General features: G+C 39.9%; 1 protein-coding gene across 1 annotated transcript; it reads right to left on the reverse strand.

The window, feature by feature from the left end:
• Positions 1-1,705: 1,705 nt before the first annotated feature.
• Positions 1,706-14,447, reverse strand: LOC139457553 (uncharacterized). The gene is made up of 9 exons (XM_071238929.1): positions 14,375-14,447; positions 11,228-11,548; positions 7,454-7,780; positions 6,236-6,556; positions 4,725-5,024; positions 4,068-4,085; positions 3,491-3,589; positions 3,122-3,137; positions 1,706-2,369 (listed from the first exon to the last, which is right to left on the reverse strand). The coding sequence occupies exons 1-9, from the start codon at positions 14,445-14,447 to the stop codon at positions 1,706-1,708; spliced, it is 2,139 nt and encodes a 712-aa protein (XP_071095030.1).
• Positions 14,448-25,910: the final 11,463 nt, after the last annotated feature.

The following is a 25,910-nucleotide window of genomic DNA, read 5'->3' on the forward strand; positions in this document are numbered from 1 at the left end:
ACTACATACACAGTATTCAGTCAGTATGTACATGGACATGTACACGGAATTGTCCAGGAAAATAGCACAATCACTCTATGTGGGGAGATAATAATGAAGCAACTGGGCTTTGCGCCAGACAGTATGTAACTGAAAGGACATGTCATCTCCCAGTTCTATCTCAGTGGAAAGGAAATATCCATGAACAACGTCTACGCCGAAGCGCGGTCAAGCATCATAACTAAAACATATCGTAGCCTGGTTAAACAGGTTAAAACGGTAACTATCAAAAGACGAAGATGCGGTATGGGACATGATCTGACACGAAATCTACATGGCGTCAACGACAAGTTAAATATGAATGCATAGGTAGACTTCATTGTGGTGGTTAACTCAACAAGCAGTGATCAGTGAGAAGCTAAACAATAACTAAATGTGCTGCACTATTCATGTCTGTGTATGCTATAACATCAGTTCACAATATTTTATGTATTTTACATATTTTATGTAGGATTTTCCATGACAAAAAACTTATTTCTTTGGTAAACAACAACTAAAACAATACAGCGTTTAATAAGAATTGTGTTCAATACACATTATTTTTACGGTGCATAAATAGAGAATCTCACAGTGTATTTTGATATCAAACATATCAACATGAGTTGATAAAAGTGGAAAAAATCGAGGCTTGCCGAGGATATTTGCCACTTTAATCAATGAGTGTTGATATATTTGATATCAAAAGTCACGAGGGTGAGATTTTATTTATCATCCAACATCATTCTTCAGTTTGTAGACAGTAATAAGCAGTGTCTTAAGTGTAAATAGAACTGCTAACAGCTTCAATAGCAGAGCCATTAGTGATGGCATTTAATTGTGACGTCATGGTAAGTAATGACGTCAAAATGGTCTGCAAAGCATTGTGATGCAATTTCATTGCAGCGATAACTGCAATGAAGATATCGCTTGATCTGACCCTAGCGATATCTCCTGTCGGAGCCAGTTTTGGATGACAAACGCCATAAACGCACCATGCATGAAACTCTAAAATATGACATTTTATTCACAATGGCATTGCATTAAACATAATTACAATATATATTTACTATGTACACACTGTGACCAATACAGAGGCAATATAACATCAACACAAGATGGAGTACATCCCTGGACGACACGGAAGCAATCTATCATTTGTTTAGGTTAACACTGTTGAATATATACGATATGCCATTCAATGAATCTAAAATACACAAAACTGCACAAAACTGTGTCTAGTTAGGGGATATGTAGGCGTGATGGGCGCGTGCCTCATCCTTGTGAGAAGCTGTCTTGTTAGGGGATATGTAGGGGTGACGGGTGGCGTGCCTCATCCTTGTGAAGAGTTGTCTAGTTAGGGGATATGTAGAGGTGATGGGGGGCGTGCCTCATACTTGTGAAGAGTTGTCTAGTTAGGGGATATGTAGAGGTGATAGGGGGCGTGCCTCATCCTTGTGAAGAGTTGTCTTTGAGCGTTGCTCTCTCTTCAGTGTATTTTCCCAGCCTCCCTTATCCCAGATTATCACGTGGTCAGTTACTTCAGCGCACAGGATCCACAACACAACATGTGACTCTGTATATGAAGGCTCACGGAGGAGAACGGGTATGTTAGACAATGTACGTGTTGCATCCACAGATAAAGATAGATGACAAGTTAGTTGAGCTAATTCAGAAGGATGCGGTCGAGTTATAACACAGTTTTGTCATCGCACTGACCTGGCACGATCAAGCATTCCGTTTCATCAACTATGTTTCCATTTTCATTGAGGGAAAGCTGCATAATGTGTTCTTTACTGTCCAGTTGTGTCGCCATAATATCACTGTTCTCTAATGATACTGTCCCCACCAACTCCTGGTTTGCCTGAATAGTATCTCTTTTGATACCACTATCAGTATTGCGTTGTCTCTCTTCTCTTTGTTGGATAATGGACATTGTTTCAGCAATGATATTGTCCAAGTTAGATATGATTCTCAACACTGTGTCGGGATGAGCATCTATAGGAGAGCTTATTGACTCAGCTTCAGTTGAACTGATACCATCATGTACTGTCATACCTTGTTCCCCAAATGAAACATCCACTTCAGGGGTTTCGTTTCGCATTTGTCTCCTCTTCTCTCCAATCCCAGATTCTGAAGTAGTTTCTCGGTCAATACAGTCCAAATCTCTTTGGTCTGGTGCCTTGGTTGCTTGATGTTTCAAACTCTGGGATGTCGATCTGACCGCTTCATCTACCTTTTGTCCTTCAGATGATTCCGCTTGTGGCATATTGGCCTCAACAAACTCAGCATAGGTTATGCTTTGGAATGACATACCTATATTGTCAGAAGGCGTGATAGGCGACTTGCAAAACCTGTGGATACAATGTCTTCTGTCATTTCCTATATGGCCAACATATTTAAATTTAAATTATTCCACAGCTATTGACACTTTACAATAGCGTTGTTTATTATTAAACATACATTGACTCTATCCTCTTTAATTGTTTTGTCATACATGTTGGTATCTATAATAATGCGAAATCTTATATGTTCCGTCAATGTTGAGAGGGTTGGTCATTTATGACCCATAGTCCCACACTAATCCCCTAATTGTGGATTTTGTCTAGAACATAGTAAACTTCTGTGACATGCATCACACTTAGGTATTTCTCCCACATGAAATGGAAATGCCCCATAAAACTGAACTACTGTTCGAGGTGGTGTAACTCAACTCATTCACGCACTCACGTCACCAAGTTTTCAATGACAGTTTCTAGTTTTTAATTAAAATAACACACAAACCTGATAGTAAGAATAAAACCTTGTATCCTTCACACTATAATGCCAAACACAGTGTGTCAGGATGCTACATTATGCACAGATTGTCATAGTTTGTAAGGATATGTCTTTATGAGACTGTAATTCCTTGCTCTCTTGAAGACGGGGTGCACAAATGGTTAAAACACTTGCTCGTCACGGTCGAAGACCCGGGTTCGAGTCACCATATGGTAACCATGTGTCCCCCAAGGTGACGTTGCTAGAATATTGTTAAAAGCATCGAAAACGTTACCCACTCCTTTCAAAAGATGATATGTATACGGTATATCAGAACCAAAGAACCTACCTTCGATTCCAGCGTTCTGCAATAAAACACCAAAAATATGTTTTTTTATTCAATTTATCTTTTGAAACATATATTATTGGGTCGATCGTCTACGTGGTCTACTGGATAGAACGTCTGCCCAGAGAGCGGAAGGCTGGTGGTTCGATCTCGGCCGGGTCATACCAAACAACGTTTAACGATGGTACTTGCTGTTAACCTGCCTGGCCCTCGACATTTATGGTATAAAACAAGAAATGGTTGACACTATACAACTATCTACATTATCTGTCTGAGGTGCCTTTTTCAGTAGCCATTAATAATAGAAATAAACCGATACAATTACGAATTTTATTATATCACAGATTAACTATTAATATTTGTTAATCTTACCTCTGATGTTCTTGTTTCGGACGAGCACCACGGCAGCAATGACGAGCAAGGTGATAGCCAATATTGAACAGCCAATGGCAATGCCAAGAGAGGTCGTATCTGGAACATGCACAATGTATTGTATAATAATAACCATCATAATACCGGTAAGGGTAAGGGTCAGTCTGAGGGCAAGTTATTACATGCATGAAAATAAATCAGTGACATTAGATAACATTGTTAGTGAAAAGTGGAACAATTTCATCATGGGAAATTGTGGTATTATTCCAATGATTGAGCACTTTTACAAAATGAATATTGCTGATGTATAGAAAAATATCATTTAAAAACAATAATAGTTTATTGCGTAAAATAATTAATTTGGCGCTAAACGCTGATGGACAGGATGACATTTGTGCGAACTGTAATTTCCTAAAAGTAGCTTCTTATAGAATGAACAATGGCTTTTAGGTGAACGACCAAGGAAATTCGTCACGATTCTAAAACATCAGTTATTGTCAATGAGAGCTCATTATGAATTGGTTATACAAGTGTTTGTCATTTTCAAGGTTACAAATCACAATTAAAATAAACTCACGCGTATTCGTGTTGCTTCCTGCAAAGTGAGGAAGGAGATTACGTGAAAAAGATAAAAGATAACAAGCATTTCAAAGTCATCATCTAAGCAATGTAAATACACTTGCATGACACAAGTTATCATCATCTTGCAATATATATCTTTATTAAAGCTTTTTGAAAACTGCCTACATCTTATGGGTGAGTGAGTATGGTTTTACGCCGCTTTGAGCAATATTCCAGCAATATCACGGCAGGGGACACTGAAAATAGGCTTCACACATTGTACCAATGTCGGGAACCGTACCCGGGTCTTCGGCCTGATAAGCGAACGCTTTAACCACTAGGCTACCCGACTGCCCCCTATATCTAATATGACATTAGAAGTACCCAAATTTAAAATTCGAATCTATAATTTCAATAATCTGCTACTTTGAGTTACACGTGATGGGAATACACATGGCTCATAGGTGTTTGGGTAAATATGACCCATTATGCAACAGCGCTGATACATTTCCATTGACATAACATGCAGCTGGATTTCCTGAATTATATTCATGGCCATTTGAAACCCTTTGAGTTTGAAAGTCTCCTAACTATCAGATATATGGTGTCTATCAAAATAATAAGTAAGTCAATCAGAATGAATATATTCATATATTTAGGACAGTATACATACGTAGTTGAACATCCAGGACAAAGTCGCTGCTCCATCGCGACACCTGTCCACCCTCCTCTGTACCCTGACATGAGTAGCTCCCACTGTCCTCCTCTCTGACATCTGTGATTATCAAGGTGGAGCCTGACATTTGGCACCTGGCTCCACACAGTAAGCTGGCGGTGTTTCTTCTCCAGATGTAGGCCATGTTGAGACTGTGGTCAGCTGGAAGACTCCGGGACGTGGAGGAACACGTCAAGGTTATGTTCTCACCCACACCAGGCAAGTCGGTGGCAGTGATATTCGTCTTCCCTGGCTTGCCTGGAATGCATGGTAACATATGTACATCAACGGGGCAATCTTCAACGTTTGATTTTAGGCATAAATATATCTCGATTTTTCTTCTCTGACATTAGTGATATTCAAGGTGGAGCCTAACGTTTTGCACCTTACTTAACTGTTCTAAGATGTAGGACATGGTCAGATTGTGATCGTGGTGAAACAAAACGGGACGTGGAGGAACGTTGCATGTCAGCCTTGTATCCCGAGTCAAATTGAACTCTTCTTTGTTTTACGGTGTCAAAGGGAACTATCAGCTTATCATACTCCTTACACTCGATTATAGCATAGAGCGCCTCCGTGGTCAAGTGACAGAGTGCCCCCCCCCCCCCCCCCCCCCCCCGGAGAGATCACGTTCGCGTCTTACCAATAGACCTTAAAAAATGGTACTTATGCTTCCTGGAGCTCGGCATTAAGGGGCAAAAACAAGAACAGGTCGGCTCGGTGTCAGTATACTGTGTCTGAGTGGAGTTCAAGTTAAACTACGGCACGGTATCTCAGTGGGCTAGCACTATCAAATCGGCATTAGTCCTGACTAGAACAAGCAGCCACGCCACACACTCACGTGCAAGCACGTCGCTATATAAGTTGAACGTGAAGTTAAACCCCATTTCACCTCACCTCTCCTTTTGAGTATAATTACTGCATGGGATGCTAACAGAATAGAACCATACAAATAGTGCTGCAATAGTGGAGTGATACAGGTTTCTATCCGCAATGCTGCTTGATACCTTCAACGAACGCAATGCTAATAGTGGCTGTCAATTCTTGTAGGAAGAGTCAGTCACGTTATAAATTCAATACGTCGACGTTAGAGAACGACATTGATGAAGACTACATGAATGGATCACCGACAGAGCGACGATCTCAGATGCCCCGCGAATCCGGCAAACATTTCCGGCTTCACCGGCAGCAGCCGCCACCCACACAATATGCATATAAAAGTAAGGGTTTGTTTGTTGGCTATCGCAGCACCCAGAAAGACTCCTGCCATACGACGACGGTCTGTGAACAGTGGAGTCTGGTCTGAGCTACTTACGTGAGACAATCAAGGTATGTCTACAATGAGGGATGGCGTGATATCCGTTGAAACAAAAGTAGTTGCCAGCGTCAGCTGCTGTTACATTATGTAACATTCCCCTTTCATTCTTTACGAGAACGAACCAAAATATTGACAGTTTCTATTCACTTACGTGAGACAATCAGGGTATGTCCACACTGAGGGATAGTGTGATATCCGCTGACACAAAGGTAGTTGCCTGCATCAGATGCTGTAACATTATGAAGCAACAAACGTGCAATGACAAATTCAGGTGAAGGACTAAGTCCCTTGATCTGCAGTCTTGAGGTGAAGGTATACCCAACGTTCCATTTATCAGATAGCTTCCGCATTAAACGTGGACCAGAGGGCGACTTGATGTAGGACCCGCTCTCCAGGGAGGGCATCTTCCACGTCATCATGGCATCATCTCCTCCAGGCACCACTGTGAAGTTCTTGTTATCATCAGACCAATCTGCAAAATAGTATTCGTTTGTTTAGTCGTTCTTGTCCATGGACAAAGATGTTTGAAATGCTGTAGGTGTATATCGTATACATATAGTTTACGTGGTCGACTGTTCAGTATGTTGTATGGCAGTGTATTTTATAACAATGACTGAAACTTTATTACATAGCTATTTTTTAGATTCGGTCGACGCTCATTGCATTGTGTTTAGACAGTGATCCGTCGTGAGGAATATAGTGCTTTTTAATGTTAGCAGTCGTCAGGAAGTTACTGTGTTTAGACGCTAATGTGGTGTGTGATGTGTGGTTAGGTATACCGTGGACGGTGATAGTGTGTTATAGAAACATGTGGAATGACCAAGTACCGCTGAACTGAGGGCACTGTGTAGAAATTTCCGATGGCTAGCTAGGTTGTATATAAGGGAACATGAGCCTGTTTACGCATCGCTCACACTTTTCATCACATCAAGACCAGCTTTCGTGTGTGGATCACTCATCATCCCTGGATCCCCGCCTAAGTGCGTCTCGGAAGCTTGACCGCTTTTGCCGCTGGGTGAATATATATTATTATCACTGAGGTTTGCTATTACTACTATATTTGTATATTTGATACTGACCACTGCCATCATATTATATATTGGATAGTGTACCACCACTCTATTTGGTACTGCCATTGTAAGTGTTGTGCAGTAATTTGGTTTGATTTGTAAACCTAGTTAATTCAATTGTTAATTAATAATTTCACACCAAATTCTTGTACATACAGATTTCTGGGTTAACATTTCGTTTCAATTTGGGAATCGACAGGTAACAAGTAGAATCAATGACAATCTTGCATCCACATGTTTACTGCTCGAAAAGTAAAGGATGCATGTAAACTACACTGAGACATGTTCAAACCACTCACTTATAAGGACAATCTCCTCACTCCACCCAGACTGTATCTCCCCCACTCCAGCCTGACACTTGTATCTGTCGTTCTCCCGCCAACCATCACGGATGGTCAAGGTGCCGGTGTGGTTTATCTGTCTCCCATCATACACAGAACTCCACGTCTCAGATGACGCCATGTGATTCCTCCCCCCACTATACAGCCTGACATCATTTTCTCTCCAAGTGATTGACACAGTTGGGACGCTGTCCGGATAGATCCGTAGTCTACAGTTGCATGTCAGGTTCACAGTGTTGTTGTATTCCACGTCTTGTTCAATTAGGACATAAGGGTCTTGTAAACCTCAAAAACAAGGTATCCTCTCAATACATAAACAAATATACTATCAAATTTGTATTCTACATTTCAGTATATTAGTTATGTGTGCATCATGGGAAGATTTCTCAACAGTTTCTGGTGATTCCCCACACATCTATAAATAGATAATTAACCAACTTTAACTTTCACACGTTGTCAACAGCATGGTGTGACAACCACGGGTGTATATTCCAAGGAGCTACAAACGCCACAGAATAAGTAACACTGTTATCTACCGAAAGAAATGCCATAGAAGACAAGCTGGTGATGGAGATTACATGAATGAATCATTGAAAATCAGTGATAACACCTAGTGTTCACAATATTAATGTCAACAAATTTATCACAGCTTATTGTGATGTGACACATTTTAATTTATTAAAAACCGATTAATGGGTAACTTAATGCCTGTGAAAGGTAAGATTTCAACTTGAATAACGAAATACCCGTTTGCCACTCGGCACAGAACTCTACCCATCCCTTGTGAATTGATGCGTTGTCTGTTCCGTGACAATGAAACATAGCGACAAAACCCTTGCCATATCCAATAGAAATATATGCATAAAGCGGGTCGATTGTACAATTCCGACTATATCATGAGCATGTGTTTATGAATCACTATCAAATAGTAATGATACCAGGTATTCGCGACAAGGTGAGCGTATCCTGCCCACCGGTGGCACCCGTCAAACACATGCAAAGACACGTCAATTGTTTACCTGAAAATATGGTAACAAAATAGGGATATGCACTGGACATCAATTTTGTCACTGATGCGTCAAATTGTGGACAAATGCGTGTCAAGCTAAACGTGCTGAATCTCCCTCACCCGGTGATATACGTCGTGTTGTATTGAGTAGGTGTATTTAATTTCAGCACGCCGTTTATATTGTTGTATGGAGGACAGTTGGAAGTGACATTTACCATCTTGGAGAACACCAAAGGTAATACAGAGAACGAATCTTTTATTTAAAAGGTAAAGTCGATAGTATGATCACATTAAAGTGAGTGAGTGTGTGAGTTGGGTTTAAAGGGTCACTGATCTAACGCAATTCCCCGGACTGGTTGTTGACATTGTTATTGTTTTTTTCCCCGTGAGTACCCGGATGATACGCAACGCAACTGAGCGTGACCAGAGACTGGGCTACCTTCTGCATGGACAGCTAAATAAACTTGGAGGCTGGAGGCAATATTTGTTTTGTTTGATTGGTTAACTGTGATCCATAAAGATTTCGACAAAGGGCGCATGTTAATTAATTTCTTCAGCCTAAACAAACAGACAAAAAGAACAGCGGAGCTCATCGGATGTCGTCATTTGGAAATACCCCAGATAGTTATAGTTTATACTAAAAAAAGTATCCATGCAGTGAAAGCATTTTCGGATTTCGGCGTCGATAATACGATTAATACTCCCTTGTTGTCATCCACGTTTTCTCGTATAACCCTACACTTGTGTATTTGTCGTCATTCACTTGATGCTCAGCTAATGAATTTATTACAGGTACAATTAGTGGTAGCACCACTTAGATTACCTGACAAAGGTTCACATTTGGCATTTATTGTGTCTGGGGTAATTATTCAATCTAAATCCAGCTTTGAAGTGAGGTGAAATGTGTGTTATGTAATATGCACGTGGCAGCCCAGCAAGAGATGAATGATCAGTTGATTTACTTTTTTTTAGTAAATCAACGGATCGTTCCTAGTCATCAAAGGATTAACAGAAAATACGTTGATTGATTAATCACTGTTATCTTGCACGGTGGATATGTCAAGAGTGAGTGTTTACATGTCTAGGTTTACTAAAACAAAGTGAATCCACTCATATCATGGCGTGAAGGGCCGATGTAAAAACAACATACTTTGTTCAAAGGGTTAACTGATAATACGTTGATTGATTGATCATTGTTATCTATCACTCAATGGATGTTTTAGGAACCAAATTATGAAAATAGTTGTCACGTGGGCTTTCTCAGCCGACCATTGAGACTTGACACTTATGTAAAACACCTGAAACAATTCAAGTGATCAGTTGAGAAACGAATACGGGTTATAATATCCTGAAACGATATATATCTTTTAAAATATTTGATTGTTACTGAGACACGTGACATCGAATAAGTTTCTTTGTACAGCTGCAGACGAGTGGGATATTGTTCTTTTGTGTGGATATTCACGGATACATTCCTCGAACAAGGAAGCTGCCTAAAATTTATACACATAAATTTGGTAGGTTGTAATTATGATATTTGCATTTTGTTTTCCTTCATTTGAAACGATACGTTCTTGTTTTTCTACGTCTTGGTTGGGAAATTCTTCCATGCGCGATAGACGTTGTTTTCACAGGTCTTTTCCTTTGTAAGCGTGTATATATTACCGTCAATTTGTAAAATGTGATTCTCTCAGGCAATTTATAAAATGTGTAAATATTTCAGTCATTTTGACTAAAAAATCTGTCCAGATTGATTAAGACGATCAAAAGGGCCTACTAACATCACAACAGATTATTATGTAGGATTAAAAGCCAAACAACATAGAAATGTACTTTTCAACATAACATTTTCAGTCTCTTGGTGATGACATTAACATCAAAATGTTTGGAATTCGTTATCATAATAATACAGATGGAAATGTTTTTCAGTCACTTTGTAAAATATCTGAATATTTAGACGTTTAATGAATTTGTTACACATTTGACAGTAAAAAAATATACACTATAAAAAAAGCAATGCTCAGGTGAAATATTTACTTTGTGTTGCAAGTCAAAATAGTGTAAACGAAAATCGAAAAATTACCAAGCAAGAGACTTATCAAAACGTCGTCACCATTACCGATGCTACCCACAAAGATACCTACATTTCCTTATTATCTCGAAAACTGTATTTCATTTTGTTGATCAATGTGACCCTACGCCCATATTACTACCCATACGAATGGCGCAGCAGAGGTCGCGAACTAGTCTAGATTTCTGCTATACATCCAGGTACTCACTCGGAAAAAACGATAACAAAGGCAACAACCAGTCCCGGGGAATTGCTTTAGATCAGTGCCCCTTTAACGCCGCTTTAAAGAGTATTCCAGTTATATCAAGGCGTATCAGCCTACTGTTGGAGGAAAGCCCGAAGTGATGCAGGTCTCAGACGTTTACCACTCCGATGAAACCCACGAGCATGTGTATGGTGCTGACAAACCTAGAAACATAATCGGGGCGAACTGGGATTCGAACCCACAATCATAGGTTTCTGGCGTGCCCCAAAGGGACGCAACTCTGCAGTGCGAATCGCGGCGCCTTAGACGACTGGGCCACCCGTGTCCCCTGATCACATTAGAACTGCAGTAGTGAGTGAGTTAAGATTTTACGTCACATCGGCAATATTTCAGCTATATAGAGACGAACTGCAGTAATATAATAGACACTCTCACATGGGTACTCACCTATAACATAAAGTGTTTGTCCACAGTTTGCTATCATTGTTCTTCGATACGGGGGTTGTGTCGGGTCAAGGTGACAGCTGTACTGACCAGCGTCAGAAGGGGTCACGTTATACAGCTGGAAACTGAAGGTTCCACGTACGTAGGACACTGAGTTGTCTTTAAGTCTGGTCTTCAATTTCTTATCCGCAACTGTTACTTTATTGCTGCCAGTTATCTGAAACAGTACCCCGTAATCCTTCATCACCTTGAACTCCTTGATGGGAGACATAGCCCAGGTCACAGTCACAGATCCTCCGAGGCGAGCATAAACGCCTGCAGCAGCTGAGACAGAACAACAAAACATGTTTCATGTGACCATTGAAATAATACAGTTTATATATGATACCAAATACTACACATTGGAAAAGTTTTATGCATTTTGGATGTGATGGAGTGAGTATTGTTTTACGTCGCTTGCAGCAATATTCCAGCAATTTCACGTCGGGGGAAACCAGAAATTGGCTTCACACATTGTACTCAAGTCAGGCATCGAACGCGGGTCTTTGGCGTGACTGGGCGAACGCTTTAACCACTAGGCTACCCGACCGCCCCTATGCATTTTGGAACAAATCAAATGACATATTCATAAAAAAATATGTATTCATGTGTGCTGAATGATCCAAATTCATGAAATAAAATCTAACAGAAACAAAATGATAAAACTGTCAATGAATTACCCTTACGACACGATTAAGTCATTTACTGATTATATGAAAAATAATAATTGATGAAATGTGAACATGAATAGATATGTTCGGTGGATTGATGTTCCTTGGTGCTGTGCCATATTCCCTCTAGTTTGTATTACTAGAAAGGTTTTAACAAAGGCTTAATGCCTCTTCTCCGACCCTTAAACCAAAACAAAATGTTGTTTAGATTGTTGATTAAGACATCACAGTCAACAATAAAACAAGGAATAACCATCAACCTTGCACATTTCTTTATTGCCGAATGCTAAAATGACAGACAGCCTATTCAGGAAGCAGTCAAAGCAGACAAATTTTAGAAACTTACGACTACAATTACGACTGCTATTAGAGCTATTCATGAAGTTGTCTTAAACCTTTCGCAAAGTTATCTTACTCATGACACACATCTCAGGAAACACATTGAGCTCTTTTGTGACGGAGGTAAAATAATGGTGTTTCCCAAAGACGCCATTGATGATTCCAGGAATTCCCTAGATTTAAATTGTACCAATATTTATATTAAATTATATATAGGTTTTAAAGATAATCAGTTAATCTGCTATTGAAGATAAATGTAGATGTTATGATGAATGATGTAGCCTCATGTTATTGTTATGGACAACTGATCTATGGAGGATATCATTATAAGGCCGTTCTCTTTTACTGACAGATATAGCAACCACTGAATATTGATACATAGAATTCGAAAGGATGATGCGAAAGAAAACAAAAATGTGACAAAACACTAATAAGTTCGTACATTATATGGGTATGGCCACATTTCAAAGATTGCATCTAACATTGTTTGGCCAGATGTGAGAATGAAACTCGGAACATAGAACAATGAAACCTACACAATGTCCCCGGAACATAGAACAATGAAACCTACACAATGTCCCCGGAACATAGAACAATGAAACCTACACAATGTCCCCGGAACATGGAACAATGGAACCTACACAATGTCCCCCGAACATAGAACAATGAACCTACACAATGTCCCCGGAACATAGAACAATGAAACCTACACAATGTCCCCCGAACATAGAACAATGAAACCTACACAATGTCCCCCGAACATAGAACAATGAAACCTACACAATGTCCCCCGAACATAGAACAATGAAACCTACACAATGTCCCCTAACTGCGACGTGTTTTTTGCAACGCTTCCCGAGTGTGAAATCAATAATTTTGGAAGGTATTTTGTTTGAATCTACCCACGTAGATTGTAAACCGACCTTAAATATTTAAAGTATGTTTTACACAACTTCAATCGTTTACTTTTATCATTCGTAATTGAATATTCATTCTTGGGTTAAATGATGTCACAAAACACGCCATCTACCTACACATAATCGACAAGGTGTTCAATGTATTGGACGCCATGTATTTCATATGTTGTACTCGTAGTCAAAAAGATACCACTGTGTCTCTCATTTTCCATATAAATTGACAAGAAAAGGCTTACGGTCAATGCGACAGCATGCACATACGCTGCTCGTGTTTCAACCGAAACAAACGAAAAAGGTGCATAAACTACCTTTATAACGAACACGCTTATAACGAAACGACGGATATAACGATTGTTTTTGGTCCCGTCCTGTTGTTGAATATATGCTGTATATATGCTTATAACGAACTTCGGTTATAACAAACTAACTGTGTGAGTTATAACCGTTTTGCATGTTGTTTGATGTAACATTTTTTTCTGGAATGATTGTTAAGCTATCATCCGTTATCGACTCGCGCTTACATCATCAGTCAATACAATATTTCAGCGGTGTCTGTTGGGGTATGTTGTTCGTTTTGTGAAAGTAAATGTGGCAAACACTCGGTTTTGTGTTCAGAAACGATACAGTGGACCCATACTGTCAAATCGTTTTCTTCAACATGTATCACGTCGTGATCTCATAAGACAGGTCTTAATTTTTGTAGTAAACTTAAGAAAACCTAGCGCTACGGCAGCTCCAAGTACAGACTAAGCTAAGATTTGTTGCTACGACACACTAACGCCAACCTTAGTGATAATTTTAAGACAGCTTCGTGAATAGGCCACCAGAAGGTCATTTCCCAACACTGAGCCTAAATACGATTGTGTTACCCAATGCATATTTCCTGATCCCTGCATGTGGAATGACCATCCGTAAGTACAGCTGTGAACACATGTTTTGGAGTTGTTGGACAATCCAATTTTGAAATTAATGTTTGCCTTTGTTCATCGTTGATATATGATAAACAGAAGATCCAAGACACATGTGCTCATTGAATCAAACCAAAATATTTATTTTCTTTATCTCCACTTAACTCGACATGCCAATTCGGGACTTGAAGAACATGCTTGTGACAGCTAGGATAATACACCTAAACGTGGCGAGGAGCGAGGTAATTATAATATATAAAATGTCAAATCACTCACGTGTAGCCCCCGTACAGCTGTCGGTCACTATACTGCAGACAACACAAAGTATACACCACCACGAGGGTCGCATAGTGTGAGATTCATCCAAGTGTAAACTGTCCACGTACTGTCCAAACTAAGTCCTCACGGCTGAGCGAATTTGAATCTACTAGCGTTTATTTCAACACGTTTATTGCAACGTGATGATTCAACGCGGATTGCTGCCCACCTTCCGCCTCAAGTTTCCATTACCGTGACGTGACTAAAGGTTTCATTAGGTTTGCGTCAGACCAGAATTTATAATTATCTTTAATGATGTTAGTATTTCTGTTGTTATAGTTCAGCGAAGGAGGGTCGGGTGTCCCTGGCAGTATCAGGCTTGCTAGACTCATCATAAGCTCAGTCCCCTCTACACGCAGCCCAGACAGCGAATAGGACTTCTCCCATGAAGCGCTGCCTAGTCGAACCCACCTACAACGTTTCGGAGAACGTGAAGACTTCCCAACAATGCAGCCTTCTGCATTACCCAGATTATCAGAACAGCTGTATTCCTGACAGCAAACTCGGGTACCTGGGTAATCAGTCAACAGATTGGGGGGCTCTAAAACTACGGCACCGATAACAATGGGGAGTCGGACAATTTCGTACTTGGGATGAGACATTTCATTAGCAAGGTCTATGTTTTTCCCCAATCTTGTCAGTCACACTATCAACAGGGAAAGAGAATTCGATGATATACATGATTTGTTTGGATTTATAAGGGACAAAATCAGGTTTGTTGTATATGGGTCTTGTTCTTGTCACAACCAGGACCAGGCTTATAATAACTCAACACTTTATTGCCTGTCCTCCAATATAAATAAATAACATCGGGTGGTGAGGTTCTGTTGATTGGACGACTGTGTATGCCGTTAGACGTTGCTCATAATATCAATCACTGCTTTTTCTTTCTGACCCTCATCGATCTGACCTGTAAAACTAACATTATGAAGTCTAAATGAAAAACACATAATCCTTTACATCAGACAATGATGCATATCGAAGTAGCAGCTGATGAGTTTCCCACACTGTATCACCCATGACACGGAATACAATGTCTGACCCAGACAGGCAATGGACACCAGTCTGTGGAGCATTTCTCCATGGATACCATCTCACAGTGCAGCATTTGTGTAAACACAGTCAGCCTTTAAACAACACGATTTCCCCGATATGTCACCATCTCACAGTGTAGCATTTGTGTTAACACAGTCACCCTTAAAACAACACGGTTTCCGCAATATGTTACCATGTGTTAACACAGTCACCCTTAAAACAACACGATTTCCCCGATATGTTACCATGTGTTAACACAGTCACCATTTAAACAACACGATTTCCCCGATATGTTACCGTGTGTTAACACAGTCACCCTTAAAACAACACGATTTCCCCGATATGTTACCATGGGTTAACACAGTCACCCTTAACACAACACGATTTCCCCGATATGTTACCATGTGTTAACACAGGCACCCCTAAAACAACACGATTTCCCCGATATCTTACCATGTGTTAACACAGTTACCCTTTAAACAACACGATTTCCCCGATATCTTACCATGTGTTAACACAGTTACCCTTTTAACAACACGATTTCCCCGATACGTTACCATGTGTTAACACAGTCATCCTTAAAACAACACGATTTCCCCGATATCTTACCATGTGTTAACACAGTCACCCTTTAAACAACACGATTTCCCCGATATGTTACCATGTGTTAACACAGTCACCCTTAAAACAACACAATTTCCCCGATTTGTTACCGTGTGTTAACACAGTGACCCTTAAAACAACACGATTTCCAAGATATGTTACCATGTGTTAACACAGTTACCCTTAACAAAACACGATTTCCCCGATATGTTACAATGGGTTAACACAGTTACCCTTAAAACAACACGATTTCCCCGATATGTTACCATGGGTTAACACAGTAACCATTTAAACAACACGACTTCCCCGATATGTTACCGTGTGTTAACACAGTCACCCTTAAAACAACACGATTTCCCCGATATGTTACCATGTGTTAACACAGTCACCCTTAAAACAACACGATTTCCCCGATATGCTACCATGTGTTAACACAGTTACCCTTAACACAACACTATTTCCCCGATATGTTACGTGTGTTAACACAGTCACCCTTTAAACAACACGATTTCCCCGATATGTTACCATGTGTTAACGCAGTCACCATTTAAACAACACAATTTCCCCGTTTGTTACCATGTGTTAACACAGTCACCCTTTAAACAACACGATTTCCCCGATGTGTTACCGTGTGTTAACACAGTCCCCCCTAAAACAACACGGTTTCCGCGATATGTTAACGTGTGTTAACACAGTCACCCTTTAAACAATACGATTTCCCCGATATGTTACCATGTGTTAACACAGTCCCCCCTAAAACAACACGGTTTCCGCGATATGTTAACGTGTGTTAACACAGTCACTCTTTAAACAACACGATTTCCCCGATATGTTACGTGTGTTAACACAGTCCTCCCTAAAACAACACGGTTTCCGCGATATGTTACCATGGGTTAACACAGTCATCCTTAAAACAACACGATTTCCCCGATATGTTACCATGTGTTAACACAGTTATCCTTAAAACAACACGATTTCCCCGATATGTTACCATGTGTTAACACAGTCACCCTTTAAACAACACGATTTCCCCGATTTGTTACGATGTGTTAACACAGTTATCCTTAAAACAACACGATTTCCCCGATATGTTACCATGTGTTAACACAGTCACCCTTTAAACAACACGATTTCCACGATTTGTTACGATGTGTTAACACAGTTATCCTTAAAACAACACGATTTCCGCGATATGTTACCATGTGTTAACACAGTCACCCTTTAAACAACACGATTTCCCCGATTTGTTACCATGTGTTAACACAGTTACCCTTAAAACAACACGATTTCCCCGATATGATACCATGTGTTAACACAGTCACCCTTTAAACAATACGATTTCCCCGATATGTTACCATGTGTTAACACAGTGACCCCTAAAACAACACGGTTTCCGCGATATGTTACTATGGGTTAACACAGTCATCCTTAAAACAACACGATTTCCCCGATATATTACCATGTGTTAACACAGTCACCCTTAACACAACACGATTTCCCCGATATGTTACGATGTGTTAACACAGTCATCCTTAAAACAACACGATTTCCCCGATATGTTACCATGTGTTAACACAGGCACCCTTAAAATAACACGATTTCCCCGATATGTTACCGTGTGTCAACACAGTTACCCTTAACAAAACACGATTTCCCCGATATGTTACCATGTGTTAACACAGTCACCCTTAAAACAACACGATTTCCCCGATATGTTACCATGGGTTAACACAGTTACCCTTTAAACAACACGATTTCCCCGATATCTTACCATGTGTTAACACAGTTACCCTTTTAACAACACGATTTCCCCGATATGTTACCGTGTGTTAACACAGTCACCCTTAAAACAACACGATTTCCCGGATATGTTACCATGGGTTAACACAGTTACCCTTTAAACAACACGATTTCCCCGATATGTTACCATGGGTTAACACAGTTACCCTTTAAACAACACGATTTCCCCGATATCTTACCATGTGTTAACACTGTTACCCTTTTAACAGCACGGTTTCCCCGATATGTTACCATGGGTTAACACAGTTACCCTTTAAACAACACGATTTCCCCGATATCTTACCATGTGTTAACACAGTTACCCTTTTAACAACACGATTTCCCCGATATGTTACCATGTGTTAACACAGTAACCCTTTAAACAACACGATTTCCCCGATATGTTACCATGTGTTAACACAGTCACCCTAAAACAACACAATTTCCCCGATTTGTTACCGTGTGTTAACACAGTGACCCTTAAAACAACACGATTTCCCCGATATGTTACCATGTGTTAACACAGTTACCCTTAAAACAACACGATTTCCCCGATATGTTACAATGGGTTAAGACAGTTACCCTTAAAACAACACGATTTCCCCGATATGTTACCATGGGTTAACACAGTAACCATTTAAACAACACGATTTCCCCGATATGTTACCGTGTGTTAACACAGTCACCCTTAAAACAACACGATTTCCCCGATATGTTACCATGTGTTAACACAGTCACCCTTAAAACAACACGATTTCCCCGATATGCTACCATGTGTTAACACAGTTACCCTTAACACAACACTATTTCCCCGATATGTTACCATGGGTTAACACAGTCACCCTTTAAACAACACGATTTCCCCGATATGTTACCATGTGTTAACACAGTCACCCTTTAAACAACACGATTTCCCCGATTTGTTACCATGTGTTAACACAGTCACCCTTTAAACAACACGATTTTCCCGATGTGTTACAATGGGTTAACACAGTCCCCCCTAAAACAACACGGTTTCCGCGATATAATAACGTGTGTTAACACAGTCACCCTTTAAACAATACGATTTCCCCGATATGTTACCATGTGTTAACACAGTCCCCCCTAAAACAACACGGTTTCCGCGATATGTTAACGTGTGTTAACACAGTCACTCTTTAAACAACACGATTTCCCCGATATGTTACCATGTGTTAACACAGTCCTCCCTAAAACAACACGGTTTCCGCGATATGTTACCATGGGTTAACACAGTCATCCTAAAAACAACACGATTTCCCCGATATGTTACCATGTGTTAACACAGTTATCCTTAAAACAACACGATTTCCCCGATATGTTACCATGTGTTAACACAGTCACCCTTTAAACAACACGATTTCCCCGATTTGTTACGATGTGTTAACACAGTTATCCTTAAAACAACACGATTTCCCCGATATGTTACCATGTGTTAACACAGTCACCCTTTAAACAACACGATTTCCCCGATTTGTTACCATGTGTTAACACAGTTACCCTTAAAACAACACGATTTCCCCGATATGGTACCATGTGTTAACACAGTCACCCTTTGAACAATACGATTTCCCCGATATGTTACCGTGTGTTAACACAGTCACCCCTAAAACAACACGGTTTCCGCGATATGTTAACGTGTGTTAACACAGTCACTCTTTAAACAAAACGATTTTCCCGATATGTTACCATGTGTTAACACAGTGCCCCCTAAAACAACACGGTTTCCGCGATATGTTACCATGGGTTAACACAGTCATCCTTAAAACAACACGATTTCCCCGATATATTACCATGTGTTAACACAGTCACCCTTAACACAACACGATTTCCCCGATATGTTACGATGTGTTAACACAGTTACCCTTAACAAAACACGATTTCCCCGATATGTTACCATGTGTCAACACAGTCACCCTTATAACAACACGATTTCCCCGATATGTTACCATGTGTTAACACAGTCACCCTTAACACAACACGATTTTCCCGATATGTTACCATGTGTTAACACAGTCACCCTTAAAACAACAAGATTTCCCCGATATGTTACCATGTGTTAACACAGCCATCCTTAAAACAACACGATTTCCCCGACATGTTACCATGTGTTAACACAGTCACCCTTACAACAACATGATTTCCCCGATATGTTACAATGGGTTAACAAGGTCACCCCTAAAACAACACGATTTCCCCAATATGTTACCATGTGTTAACACAGTTACCCTTTAAACAACACGATTTCCCCGATATGTTACCATGTGTTAACACAGTCACCCTTTAAACAACACGATTTCCCCGATATGTTACCATGTGTTAACACAGTCACCCTTTAAACAACACGATTTCCCCGATATGTTACCATCTCACAGCGTAGCATCTATGTTCACATGGTATGTTTATGGTAAGATCAAAACATGCGAAAACATCAGCACAACGCTGTGAAGATTTTCCGTTATCCCGTTTCCGTTTTCGTCTAAATTTACGCTGTAACAACCAATTCGACTTCCCACACAGGATGACACAGAGCCAGAAGTAAAACGACCTATGCGGACCTCGAGGACCTATGCCGTAGATTGTGAAACACTTCCGTAAAGAACTTACATGTGATGTTCAATCATGGACTCAGACATGGTGGTACGCTGTATTGTGTTGGGTATACAAGCAGAGCATCTGCTAATGAGTATCTGGACTGACATAACTGGAGGAAAAGGTGCTCTATATTTAATTAATGAACGATTAAATCAACCAAACCTGTTTTTTGAACTGAGTATCTACCAGGTGGAATTTAAGAATTGACTCAAACTCGAGCTCGAAAATAGTAACTTCACAGACTGCTTTGTAAATCATTAACGCAAAAAGTGTACCACGACACGAAAACCCTACCCATTCGATTATCAGCCAATCAGGAAACTCGTTGTCCGGTTGTGGCGATGACATGGTTTATGAGACAATAAACAATTGCTTCAATTCACTTTAGCAGTGTCTTTCATTCACTATAGGTGAAAACGGGTACATCGAGTCCCGCTCGACTCGTTGAGACACAGGTGCTCAAGTCCATTTGTTTCAAACCTTCAGAGCCCTCCTCCAAGATAAGAATGGTCGTATTTCGTTCACTTCTGTCACTGCAACTGTAACATACACAGATTATATTTAAACCTGTCCGTATAAAAAAGGTTTGTTGGACTTGAAATTGGAAAAAGCCAAATGGAGCCCGACTGGGAAGTCCTTACAGAAACAGAATAAACTTTTTCGAGATGAGAACATACGTTTTCGCTTCTCTGTGTATAGTACCCAGGTTGATTTTTCCTGTAATCATTCCTGCATGTTTGACAACTGGAATTGGTAGTAATACTAGCTGTGGATCAAGATTGTACAGAGTGTGAACCTACAGTTGGTCCCTTCAATAGGTAATTCAAAAAGTGTCAAAAGTAGTACCACTCTATGACTAAGTCATTGGAGTATATGAAAACCTATCTATTGAGCAAACATATCATGCACCAGGTGAACTACACAGCTAAGTTACCCAACGAATCTTATACTCCATGAAATGGTGAATGTGGCAGGTATCCACTTCATACTATTTATTATGTAAAATACATTAAATACTGGTTTAAGATTTTGCAAATGAGTCCAAACAGATACCCATACCAGTGTTATAAAATGTTATTATCCATTGCTGATAGAAAACGTCCTAACTGGGCATCGCATATCAGACATTTGCTAAGTCATTATGGTTTTGGGGATGTATGGGCTGCACAAGGCGTTGGCAATGCAGAATTATGTGTACATATGTTCAGCGAAAGAGTTAAAGATTGTTCGTTTCAAGATTGGCATGCATCTCTAGGCAGCAAGACCCTCTCATTCTATAAACTGCTTAAATCTAATATCGTTTGTGAAAAATATTTATCAAATATTAAGCATTGTGAATATAGAAGGCTAATAACCAAATTTAGATGTGGACAGAATACTCTTGGTATTCATCTTATACGTAGGGGTGTTGCTAATATTGAGGAGGATGCCGTCTCATGTAAACACTGTCATGTAATTGAGGATGAACTTCATGTTATATACAACTGTGCTCTTTATGCATGTCGGCGGGAAATGTATATCCCAAAGACAGTTAATCATAATTATTTTTTTTAGAAAGACTCTGTCAAATATCCAGCAACGATGCAATGAACAATTTTGCAAAATTTCTAATGTACGTGTTCTTAACATTAAGGGGCTAAAACAAGGACTGGTCGGCTCGGAGTCAGTATACAGTGTCTGAGTGGGGTATTCATGTTGAACTGCAGCATGGTATCTCAGTGAGCTAGCACTATAAATCGGCATCATCCCGGACTAGTACAAGCAGCCCCACCCCCCCCCCCCCCCCCCCCACACACACACACAAAAGTATCAATTAGGTAACTCTTAGATAAATATAATGTAAATGTATTTTGTATAATGGGTCAAATAGCCATATACAAATAAATCTGTCTGTCTGTCTGTCTGTCTGAAAGGTACGACGCCTAATTATGACGATTTATGAATATGCTATTCATACACCGGAAGGATATTATGAGGAATGTGCTGTTATTTTCTAAAGCTTGTTGGCGCGAACTTAATCGAAATATTGCCACTGTTATATTAAATCCTGTAAGTTCGTGTCGGCCTTACTGCTAATATCGTATGGAAAGGTTCAAAATAACATTAACTGTTGTAAGAGGATGTAGGTCATAGTGGAACTAACGAAGTAACATTCACTGTTACCATCTAATGATGTGGTTTCTAAAGAATTATTGAAAAACCCGTTAATAGTTAACATACTGATGTACACTCATGTCGAACTGTTAAAAAAGTAAGACAGAATTGTGTTATATGTGTGATCATTTACATTTGGAACCATCTAATGTAAGGGAGATAACTCAGTGTAAGTATACTTGACTGATGTGGATGACACCGGAATGCGGTTATAAAGGGAGGGAACTCCAACTGACTTAGTACCATGACAGGCTGAAAGCGGTCTGCTGAATATGTTCTGTGTTTCAGTGGAACATCATTTTCTGTAATAACCTTAATGAGTAGTAACCCGTCAAAGTTTAATTTGCTGCTAGCCTTTCATCCCGTTGCCGTACAAGACACACATATACGTTTACGACGTCTGGCTCTAAACACCCCCAATCTCTCTACCGTGACAGTACAACACAACATCACACCAACATACATTCCACACTGACAATACAACACTGCCTAACACCTGCACACATTCCACATTGACAATACAACACAGCCTCACACCTACATACATTCTACACTGACAGTACAACACAACCTCACACCAACATACATTCCACACTGACAATACAACACGGCCTCACACCTACATACATTCCACACTGACAGTACAACACAGCCTCACACCTACATACATTCCAAACTGACAATACAACACAGCCTCACACCGACACACATTCCACACTGACAATACAACACAGCCTCACACCTACATACATTCCACACTGACAGTACAACACAGCCTCACACCTACATACATTCCACACTGACAATACAACACAGCCTCACACCTACATACATTCCACACTGACAGTACAACACAGCCTCACACCTACATACATTCCACACTGACAATACAACACAGCCTCACACCTACATACATTCCACACTGACAGTACAACACAGCCTCACACCTACATACATTCCACACTGACAATACAACACAGCCTCACACCTACATACATTCCACACTGACAATACAACACAGCCTCACACCTACACACATTCCACACTGACAGTACAACACAGCCTCACACCTACATACATTCAAACATTGACAGTACAACACAGCCTCACACCTACATACATTCCACACTGACAATAAAACACAGCCTAACACCTACATACCTTTCACACTGACAATACAACACAGCCTCACACCTACCTACATTCAACACTGACATTGCAAAACAGCCCCACACTCCGACAAGTGTAAATTGGTACGGCTCCCATGGCCGATAGCTATGAAGACACAATGCCATTAAAAAAATGGGAAAATGTAACAAATGTTATATTTGGGATAACACTCGTAAAGTATATATTCTAGTACTTTTGTTGAGTTGTGTCCTGTCCCGTTCGAACCCACACTGCTAGAGTGAGGTATACAATCACCAGCACACACAGTCAGCGAGCTAGCCCACCCAGCCACCGAGGCTTCCACAAAATGAAAGTCGAACAACTGGTAGTCTAGATCACGTACTTTGTGTACCCCTCTGATAGTGTAAGGCACTGCAACCGTGGGTTCGAATCCCAGGTAGGACCCAGTCCCAAAACTGGGATCTGTACTTTACTAAGAAAATGTTATCTCAAATATAACATTTGTTAACTGACAACCTCCAGCGGCAAAACATTACCAGAATGCAATGGTTAGCCATGAGACCTGATCTTTCCCCCTGGGCCTTACACGGGCAACGAAGCCCCGCAGTGATATTGCTAGTATATTGCTAAAAGCGGCGTAAAACCAGACTCACTCACCCTAATCATTTGGTATTTTCGAATATCCTTTACTTTATTTGGAAAGTATATAACTTACTTCGTGAAAGAAAAACTAAGAATACTAGTGGCTCATTTGTGTGAGAGATCCTCTACTACCTGTAATTTTAAACAATTAAATAAAATTATGTTAAATATAATATCATTCAAAGACATTGAGAACATGTTCGATCACCTCAATTTAAGGCTTTGAAACCGGTGACATCCAGCCCAATTCGGCCCAGACAGCCAAATTGGGTGTTTTACTGTCAACACCTGGAAAGAACCTACAGGCATTATTCTGTACAATGTTTAAACAACTCAATTGTCTCTGACCCCATACAGCTGACTCATAGGAGGAGGAGTACAAGAAGAAGAAAAAAACTTATTTATTAATGTTATACACATTGCATTTACAGTGTATAGAGATCTGGATGATAAACTAGGTTAAACAAGCACAGCCTCACAACGCTTGTGAGACACATGTACATACAACAATCAAATACTATTAAAATAATGTATATTCAGTGATACACACAACATGATTGAACTAAAGAATAAGTAACAATTTAGATACATCATTGAAAAAATACATGGTAAAAGGAAGACACGCAGCGCTTAGTAAGAGTGAGTATTCAGGCTGGAAAGGGTTATTCTGCAATTTATTAAAAAAAAAAAAACATCTACGCCAGATGATAAGCATTCTCGACTATTTGCGGCAAACCCTTCCCTTGGGCGTGAAAGGCAAAATAGCTGTGAAAAGTATTTGAATTAATAACTAAAAATAACATTGTAGGTCAAACCAGTAAACGATTTAGATTTACCTACAATAACATCGAGTGTTCGGCTGACAGATTCAGGAATTTGTCTTACTGCAAAATTTAAATCAAGATTATCTCGTAGCCAAATCCCTAGACACTTATAGCCACTAATGTAGTGTATAACATTATCGCTAATATTAAATACAAACTGAGTTCTGTTCATGCAATGAGTACTGCAATGTACAATGTGGTCTCTAACATGCACAAAGGATTCGCAATTACAACACGTGTTATGCTTCCCGCTTGGATTATCTCAAATATAACAATTGTTAACTGACAACCTCCAGCGACAAAACATAACCAGAATGGTTTATCTGGTTATGCTTCCCGCTTGGATTGGCATAAGCATAGGTAATCAAATGTCCATGACGCAAGTAGATAATATTATAGTCAGCATGACGAGCTGATATATACATGTTATATACATGCTATATACACCAGATAATGAGTAAACATAAGTACTAACAGGGTGGATGTAACGATTATCTTCATCACCCGCAGTGGCGGCAATGCCGTGGTGGATATAATAATCCTCATTTTCTCTCTTCCGAAACTACAGCAGTTGTGAATAATGGAACCCATGTTTTGTTTTGGTTTACAGAATATACCCGAACACTTATTGTGCTGGGCTCTCTCTTTGCATAATTACTTCATTTTTTCCTCAAAATGACAGGTTAACCAAAGTAATCACGACTCTTGTGACT

The sequence above is a fragment of the Haliotis cracherodii genome, unplaced genomic scaffold (genome assembly GCF_022045235.1).
Source record: "Haliotis cracherodii isolate W230 unplaced genomic scaffold, xgHalCrac1.p SCAF_12, whole genome shotgun sequence".
Classification (NCBI taxonomy): Eukaryota; Metazoa; Mollusca; class Gastropoda; order Lepetellida; family Haliotidae; genus Haliotis; species Haliotis cracherodii.

What these genes read in the sequence shown, in the direction of transcription:
- LOC139457553 (XM_071238929.1), bottom strand. Translation starts at nt 14,447, where the DNA reads ATGCGACCCTCGTGGTGGTGTATACTTTGTGTTGTCTGCAGTATAGTG. An exon ending in CAGCTGTACGGGGGCTACAC is followed by an intron (nt 11,549 to 14,374) that starts GTGAGTGATTTG and finishes GTTCTGTCTCAG; the next exon opens with CTGCTGCAGGCGTTTATGCT. An exon ending in TGAGGAGATTGTCCTTATAA is followed by an intron (nt 6,557 to 7,453) that starts GTGAGTGGTTTG and finishes ACTATTTTGCAG; the next exon opens with ATTGGTCTGATGATAACAAG.